The 8,861-nt window shown below is 49.2% G+C and overlaps 2 protein-coding genes across 2 annotated transcripts; both read left to right on the top strand.

Annotated features, from left to right (window-relative positions):
- The first annotated feature begins 123 nt into the window (after positions 1 to 123).
- On the top strand, positions 124 to 3,611 carry spra (sepiapterin reductase a). The gene is made up of 3 exons (XM_044096154.1): positions 124 to 581; positions 1,163 to 1,453; positions 1,848 to 3,611. Exons 1-3 carry the CDS (start codon positions 266 to 268, stop codon positions 2,036 to 2,038), a joined length of 798 nt encoding a protein of 265 aa, XP_043952089.1. The 5' UTR covers positions 124 to 265; the 3' UTR covers positions 2,039 to 3,611.
- Positions 3,612 to 3,931: 320 nt separating this feature from the next.
- On the top strand, positions 3,932 to 8,832 carry smyd1a (SET and MYND domain containing 1a). The gene is made up of 10 exons (XM_044096149.1): positions 3,932 to 4,227; positions 6,093 to 6,269; positions 6,549 to 6,762; positions 6,847 to 6,977; positions 7,202 to 7,240; positions 7,323 to 7,509; positions 7,578 to 7,670; positions 7,739 to 7,902; positions 8,377 to 8,545; positions 8,616 to 8,832. The coding sequence occupies exons 1-10, from the start codon at positions 3,947 to 3,949 to the stop codon at positions 8,742 to 8,744; spliced, it is 1,584 nt and encodes a 527-aa protein (XP_043952084.1). The 5' UTR covers positions 3,932 to 3,946; the 3' UTR covers positions 8,745 to 8,832.
- Positions 8,833 to 8,861: the final 29 nt, after the last annotated feature.

Raw genomic sequence — 8,861 nt, 5'->3', positions numbered from 1 at the left:
CCCGTTTTATAAATAACAGAACCACTGACTGAGGTTCTGATGGGCGGAACCAGCTCCTGATCCTGATCCATAATTACTCTGTAATTACCCCCTGCGGTATCAGAGATCGTCTCTGCTGACAGAGCGCCCGGCCTCTCCGGTATAAAACCAGGAGATGGCGACAGCGCGGCATCAGCAGTCAGAGGAATCCCAGAAGAAGAACCGCTGATCCGAACCTCCCGGTGAAGAACCGACTCCTCTTCCTCGGAGCTCCATCGCCCTCATCATGCCTCCTGCCGCGGACCTGGGCCGGACTCTCTGCGTCATCACCGGGGCCTCCAGAGGCTTCGGCCGGGCCGTGGCCCTGGACCTGTGCCGGCTGGTTCAGCCCGGTTCGGCGCTGGTTCTGGTGGCCCGCTCCGGGGCCGACCTGCAGGCCGTCCAGGCCGAGCTGACCGAGTCCGAGGCGGGCCGAGCCGGCCTGAAGGTGGAGGTGGTGGTGGCGGATGTTGGGAAGGTGGAGAGTCTGGAGAACATCATGAGAACCAGCAGAGAAGTTTTTAACGACGAGATGGAGAAAATTATACTGATTAACAACGCTGGTGAGGAAAACACATTATTATTATTATTATTATTATTATTATTATTATTATTATTATTATTATTATTATTATTATTATTATTATTGTTAGGTAGGATTTGCATCCTGGTGATGAACTAAGATAAGAGAGAAAGTTTAAATAGTATATATCTATATATGAACAAAAAGCAAAACATTCCAGATGAAAAAATTAGGAAAGATTTTCAGATAAAAATACGAATAAATGTAAACATTACTGAAAAACATTTATATGTTCTAGAAATAAAAAACAATTAGATTTATTCATTAAATGTAAATATTTGTGAACATAATTTTAAAAGATTCATTGATTACAAAAAATAATAAACATTACACATAACATAAAATATGTTATAGCCTAAAAAAATTACTGATAAATTCCCATCAGTGTCGCTGCAGCTGATCGACGGAACCATTTATGATCCGGATCATAAATCTGAAGCTCTGGTGGATCCGACCCATCTGACGGATCTCAGGCTCCTTTGTCTCCTGGGTTTGGGTCAGAACCAGCGCCGGGTTCTGTTTGGATCGGAACCTCTCTAACCTCTGTTCTCTGTCCCGCAGGCTCTCTGGGCGACGTCTCTAAGTACATGAAGGGGTTCACGGACATGGCCGAGGTGGACGCCTACCTGTCGCTGAACGTCAGCTCCGCCATGTGCCTGACGGCGCGGCTGCTGCAGGCCTTCCCGCCGCACGCCGGGCTGCGGCGCTACGTCATCAACGTGTCGTCGCTCTGCGCCCTGCAGCCGTTCCGCTCCTGGAGCATTTACTGCACCGGCAAGGCGGCGAGAGACATGATGTTCAAGGTTCTGGCCGAGGAGGAGCCGGAGCTGCGCGTGCTCAGCTACTCTCCAGGTAGGCTGTAAGCTAGCACCTAGCTTTATGCTATCCCTACCTAGCCTTATGCTAGCCCTACCTGGCTTTAAGCTAGCCCTACTTAGCTTAATGCTAGCCTACATAGTTTATGCTAGCCCTACCTAGCTCTATGCTAGTTATACCTAGGTTTATGCTAGCCCTGCCTAGTTTATGCTAGCCCTACCTAGGTTTATGCTAGCCCTACCTGGCTTTAAGCTAGCCCTACTTAGCTTAATGCCAGCCTACCTAGTTTATGCTAGCCCTACCTAGTTTATGCTAGCTATACCTTGGTTTATGCTAGCCCTACCTAGTTTATGCTAGCCCTACCTAGCTTCAAGCTAGCCTCTCTGTGTTTGTGGCTGTTGATGCGTCTCCTTTGTCCCTCCTGAACCAGGACCGCTGGACACCAACATGCAGGTGGAGGCCCGGACCAGGACGGCCGACCCGAGCATCAAGAAGACGTTCTCCAACATGTTTGCTCAGGGTCAGCTGCTGACCTGCGAGGCGTCTTCAGCCAAACTGATGAAGCTGTTGCTAGAGGACAAGTTCACCTCCGGAGAACATGTGGACGTCTTCGACGTGTAGCAGCTGCAGCTGCTCACTGCCACGTCGTTTAATTGTAGCGTCGATGTTGTGATGAAACTTTATAATATATGAATCTTAATCCTGTCACTGTGGAAGACGGTTCTCCAGTTCTTCATTTTCAGGTTCAAAATCAGTGACTTAGCAATCGGTATTGGCAAATCAGAAGTAGAGAACTGACTAGCTTTAGAGAGGCTAGTGACTAGCAAACCAAGGCTGATCACCTACTAGCCTACCTTCTGTCTCTGCTGCACATTAGCCTTGGATTGGATAGGATAACCTCTTCAATGCTAATGCTAGCCTAGCTAAGGGTCTGCCTATGCAAGGTTAGACCTAGCCGTGCTAATTTACAGCAGAAGGTGGCTACCCACTAGGTGTCCATCCTAGACATGCTAGTTGTTAGCCTCTCCAAAGCTACGAGACGATTGGTTAGAATAGAAGTAGCCTCCTGCTACAAGGAAGTAGCGGCTGCTGGATCACAATAGTCTTAAATTTGGCACTAATGTCTCGCCTTAGATGTGATCAAACTAGAGGAAAACTCAGAACCAGGATCCAGAACCTGAAGAACTTTCTAAAAGAGAAACTTCTAAAGGTTTTTTCTCTTCGGTTTATTGGATCACAGATGAACCAAACTGAGAAACCAGAGCGGATTGGAAACATGAGGTTCTGTTCGGTTCTGTTCTGATTCTGGACCAGACGCTGCAGTGGAGTCAGTATCTATGTTGGACGGCGTCCAGATCAAACAGAACCTGATTATAGTTTAACCGAGTCCAAACAGCAGTTTGGACTTAAAGTTCAACAGGCTGCAGATGCTTCACCATGTTGGTTCTTTGGTTCTGGACGGGTTCTGGTTTCCTGCTGACTCAGCTGTTTTTTGTGAAACATGAACAGTGAAGCTGGAGTTCAGTCTTTAGTAGAATTTCTGCTGCAGCATCAGAAACATTTGGGGTCAAAGGTCAGGCTAGAGGTTTGACTTGCATGTCAGGTTTTCATTGTTCACATGAAACTGGAGGCGGTTTGAAGAAACGATGTTTCAGGTCTGAAATGTTATTTCCTCGTCGCCACTGGAGATAAAATGGATCAAAGTTTTCTTGCTTTAGTAAAAAACATTCCATGTTTATGGTGCCTTAAAAAGGTCAGAGGTCAGGGAACCTTCCAGAGAGTTTAAATATTAATTATTGATCTGATCTGTCAGCATGTCAGCTGATAAATACTGAAGCCATGAAACAGTGAAGCTATGGGAGGATAATAGTAGCAACAATGATGATGATGATGATGAAGGTTATTAAAGTTTCTAATTGTTTTCTGCTTACAGTTTATTTTTCTAAGATGGTTTTGATAATTGTTGCTTTTGCCCTGATTATAGAAATCATATTTTACCAGGCCTGTCCCTTTAAGAGGCGTTGCCGTGGTAACGGTGCGGCCGATGTTCGGTGACCATGATGGGTTCATGAACAGTGGGTTTTTTCCTCTAGGGTCTCTTATCTGCAGCCGGCCGACAGGAAGGAGGAAGACATGCAGTAAATCTCATCAGGTCCGGGAATCGAACCCACGACGGCCACGTCCCGCTTTCCCCTCGCCACCATGAACAGTGATGACCTCACTTCCTGTTTGATAAAATGTTATTTTTCCTTCTTATTAATTTGCATATTTTTATATTCATCAGTTTTTGTTTTTGTTGTTTTTGTTCCAGCATCAAATAAACAAATTAAATGATTCAGTTTGTTTATGAAACATTTTCTGGAAACAGATGGAGGTCAGAGGTCAATCACACTGTTTATCCAGACTCAACTTCCTCCCTGTTCTGGTTCTGTTTTGGTTCTAACCCGCCCCGTCAGGACGGTTCCGGTCCGGTCCGGTCCGGTCCGGTCCGTCTCCTCTGCTGGCAGTGAGCTGCAGCAGCTCCAGTTGATGGACAGCAGCAGCTGCCTGGGACCAAAATACCAGCAGGGGAACCGACCCAAACAAGGGTCCGACCCGTGGGTCCGGAGGGGCGGGGCTTCCCGGTTCCCCCGTTGGGTCGCACCGAGGAGAGACGGCCGAGTCTCCTTCAGTCCGTCCGGCGGTACCGGTCCGGTCATGGAGCTGTTTGATGCCGGGGTGAAAGGTCGCGGCCTGCGGGCCAGCAGGGAGCTCAGCGCCGGGGAGGTTCTGCTGGCCGAACCGGGCTACGCCGCCGTGGTCTACAGCAGGTGAGCCGGTACCGGACCTCCGGGTGGGACGGGTTCTGCTGCTGTTCAGAGGATTTAAAGGCATTTCTGGGATCTGATCTGGTTACCATGACAACTGTAACATGAACCGGACGGTGACAGGCAGGACCGGACGGGACCGGACCGGACCGAGCAGGAACCCAGCTGGGTCATAAAAACATCAAAGGTTCAGGTTCAATAAAATCTAAAAATCAATAATTAATCCTTCAGTTTGATGAAAATCCGATCAACGATCTCTGATTTGATCTGATCAATATTTGAGTTGAAGCTGCTGATTTTCATCATTTAACTGAAAGACAGAAAGAAATATTGAACAGATCAATGTTTTTATCAGTTCTAATAATTATGAAATCAATACTTGATCAGTTAATCACCTGATCAGTTGATATTGGTAACAGAATAGAAACGAAGTGATTCAGGGATGGAAAGCAGCTGAATTAGGTCAGATTATAAAAAGCATGAAGTTGTAATTTTTCTAGAATATTGATCTAATATTAGAAGATTAAAGTAAAGATTTAAAAATAATGTTTGTTTTAGTTACTAAATGATTTAGTTCAGCAGCAAACAACAAATCCCAACTGCAGCCTAGAGCAGCTAATCATGTAGCAGCTAATCATGTAGCAGCTAATCATGTAGCCTGACAGAAAAACATTTTACTAGACGATGTCAAACATTGACAGGTTTTAATTATTCTTAAAAAAACGTTTTGAAGCCAAAAATACCTCAGAAATATCCAGAAAATCAACTCGTTTAAAGTTTAAACTCAGTTTCACACAAACACAAAGACCCTAGCATAAATGTTTGGCTGTTGAACTGGACCGGTCCAGGTTGCTATCAAGCTAATGTTCTGTTAGCAGCTTTACTAATCTTTTACATGCCAAGATAAACAAACCTTTATCTTGTCTTTTTTCTGTTCTTCCTCTTCCTTTTCTTCCTCCCTGAAGGATAAGTACTTTTATGAGACTTTATTTTGCTAACTTAACTTCTGACTGGAGCTTTGGACCTTTGGATGTTCTGCTCGCCAGCTCACGTTACCGTGCAGTACCTACAGCGGCCACCAGGGGGCGCCAAGAGCAATTCATCTTTTTATCTTTATGCATAAAATAATGATTTCTACATACATTATCAAATATATATTATTGTAAAAACAAATGACTTCATGGTGAATTTGTGTGTTTTTGATATTATAATGAGAGAAATTATTACTAAAAAATAATAAATCAGCTCCACTGAGGGGCCTAGTGGCCCCTAGTGGCCCCTGGTGGCCCTGGTGGCCCCTGGTGGCCCCTGGTGGCCCCTGGTGGCCCTGGTGGCCCCTGGTGGCCCCTAGTGGCCCCTAGTGGCCCTGGTGGCCCCTAGTGGCCCTAGTGGCCCCTGGTGGCCCTAGTGGCCCCTGGTGGCTCTAGTGGCCCCTGGTGGCTCTAGTGGCCCCTGGTGGCCCCTGGTGGCTCTAGTGGCCCCTGGTGGCTCTAGTGGCCCCTGGTGGCTCTAGTGGCCCTGGTGGCTCTAGTGGCCCCTGGTGGCTCTAGTGGCCCTTAGCAGCTGCTTAGTTTGCTTACGCCTTGGTTCTGCCTGAAGGTTCTGTTTCCACTCAGTGACTGATGGAGGATAAAACCAGTGATGCTGCTGCTCCTCCTATCCCATAATTTTGGGAATCACCATGGCAACCAGAGACATTCATCTCTCATGATTTATATCACCAGCAGTTTATCCATCTCATTTAGCTGTTAGCATAGAGAACAGTTTCTGTATTTGTAGTACTTTTGCAGCAGATCCAGAACCTGGATTAGCTCTGTAGCTTAGCATGCTAGCTGCTAGCATCTTTACGCGGCTGTGTTTTGTCCAAGTTTGGCCTCCCAGGTGTGCCACAGCTGTTTCCGTCGCCAGGCCAACCTGCACCGCTGCGCCCAGTGCCGCTTCGCCCACTACTGCAACCGGACCTGCCAGACGGCTGGATGGGACGAACACAAGCAGGAGTGTGCCGCCATCAGGAAACTCGGGGCGGCGCCCAACGAGAACGTCCGGTGAGGAGGGATCTGGACCTGGTGGGTTTACAGGACCGAGACGGTGGAGGCTGGTTTGTTTTGGGACATTTTGTCTGGTAATCGGTCAGAAAGAACTAAAGTCCTGAATGGATCTTGGATCTGGTGCAGAAAAATCAGATTAAATTAAATTCATCAGTTCATGCTGGAGACGCACTAAACGTTTTGGGAGTTTTCCACAAAGGCAGATGCTACAGATGTGAACATTGTTGCTAAATGTTTCCTGTTAACCTGAGTTTGTTTGTTTGCCTCTCCCTGCAGACTGGCTGGCCGGCTGCTGTGGCGCAGGAACAGAGACCAGGGTTTGGCGTCGGACAGCCAGCTGCTGGCCGTGGATCAGCTGCAGGATCATCTCAAGGATCTGCCTGAAGACCAGCTGAAGAGGCTGCAGGCCGACGTCCAGAGCTTCCTGAGGTTCTGGTCCTGTGGGACGAAGCAGCACCCGGCCGACTTCATCAGCCACGTCTTCGGCCTCGTCAGTCGGCCTCCTCCGCCGTGACGCTCCGCATGTCTCTGCCGGTCCGCTGACCTCTCCGCTGACCTCTCTGTGTCTCTGCAGATCAAATCCAACGGACTGACGCTTCCCGACCAGAGAGGTCTGCAGACCGTCGGTCTGGGACTTTTCCCCAACCTGAGCCTCGTCAACCACGACTGCTGGCCCAACTGCACCGCCACCCTCAACCACGGAAAGTAGGTGATTTGTACGTTGGACACAGATAAGGTTGATGTGAAGATCTGTGGAGGTTCTGGAAACAGAAGGAGTCACTCAGAAACAAAAAGCTCCCATTGAATCCGTCAGACTCTACAGCTGACATCACGGTTCCAGAAGATCGTGAAACATTTCAGATTCAGTCCACTGCTGTCCATTAGAGGACACGGACAGAAATAAACATTTCAATGTTGGTCTTTTGCAGCCAATCAGCTGTGAACTCCACCCTCCACTCTCCGCTGAGGTGCGTACCACAGACCGGACCCGGCCTCAGTAATCAGCTGCACCCGACCAGAACTGAGGTCTTCCTCCGTTGGTGTGTGCAGGATGGAGCTGCGCGCTCTGGGGAGGATCTGCCAGGGCGAGGAGCTGACCATCAGCTACGTGGACGTCCTCAACCTGTCGGCGGATCGCCAGAAACAGCTGAAGGAGCGTTTCCACTTCGACTGCAGCTGCGATCACTGCAGCCGCCATGTTGGCGACGACCTGATGGCAGCAGCTGCCGAGGCAAAGGTCAGTGAAACGTTCTGGGTTCTTCTTCAGGACGTCGCCTTCCTCTCCTCACCGGGTTTTCCCGACAGCCCTCTGCGGATGCGGTGAAAGAGGTCAGCGCCTTCAGCAAGGAGACTCTGGAGAAGGTTGAGAAAGCCCGTGGAGACGGAGATCACAGCCAGGTAGGCTGTCCTGCGTCCTGCTGCTCCGTCTCTGGACGTCTCAGTCTGACGTTTCTCTGCTGCCTCAGGTGTTGAAGTTGTGCCAGGAGTGTCTGGAGAAGCAGCAGGACGTTCTGGGCGACACTCACCTGTATAAACTCAAGGTGCTGTCCGTCCTGGCCGAGGTGCTGACCCACCACAGGAAGTTCTCTGAAGCTGCAGGATACGCTCGCAAGATGGTGGAAGGATACACGTGAGTACATGAGCTGTACCGGAACATCAAGCAAACGTAAAGTTTGAATGTTCCTGTAGGCTGTTTCACACCTGATGGTCCGGTAGACCCGGTTCAGCTGGAACCAGAGGAGAAAGAGAACCAGCTGCTGTGGTTCTGAGTCCAACCAACCTGTTCCCCTCCTGGCCTGTGGGGGCGCTGCACCAACAACCACTGAAGGAAACCACACAAAAACCTCTGAAGACACTGAGAGCAACTTCCTTCTTCACCAGATGGAAACAAGATGGAGGCGTCAGATTTTAGGGTTGGAGGATTTCTCTTTAGGATAAAGACAAAAGAGAAATCAACAGAACCGTGACCGAGGTCTGAAGTTCAATTAGCATTCACACCAGAACCGGACTTTGACTAGGCAGATGGACAGGAGTTGGGCTGAATGGTGGGGATGCATCCTGAAGGTCTGATCCTGGTCTTTTCTCTGTCCTTCCTCCCAAACAGGAAGTTGTACCACCCGAACAGCGCCCAGCTGGGCCTGGCCCTGATGAGGTCAGGGGTCACCCACTGGCACGCTGGGCAGGTGGAGGTCAGCCACAAGATGATCTGTGAGGCTTACCGCATCATGATGGTCACTCACGGGCCCAACCACTCCATCACCAAAGACCTGGAGGTACGTCCTGCTGCGTCCGGGTCGGTTCTGCAGGATGACCGGTTCCTAACCCGAGTCCGTTCCCCTCCAGTCCATCCGGTCCCAGACGGAGGAGGAGCTGAAGGCGCTGAAGGAAAACGTCCTGGACATGAAGAACCTGCCGGTGACCAGCAGCAGCTCCGCCGAGGAAAACGCCAAGGACTTCCTGCGGCAGCAGTGACCGCTCTGATGGCGAGCGGACCTTTACCGGGTTTACCAGAACCTCTGAAAATATGGAAATATCTGCAATAAAACTGGAGCTTTCATGATGTCATCTCTGTTTTTCTGAATATTAGAG

The sequence above is a fragment of the Gambusia affinis genome, linkage group LG17 (genome assembly GCF_019740435.1).
Source record: "Gambusia affinis linkage group LG17, SWU_Gaff_1.0, whole genome shotgun sequence".
Lineage (NCBI taxonomy): Eukaryota > Metazoa > Chordata > Actinopteri > Cyprinodontiformes > Poeciliidae > Gambusia > Gambusia affinis.
Note: the sequence above shows the minus strand (reverse complement) of the source record. Positions and strands in the feature narration are given on the sequence as shown.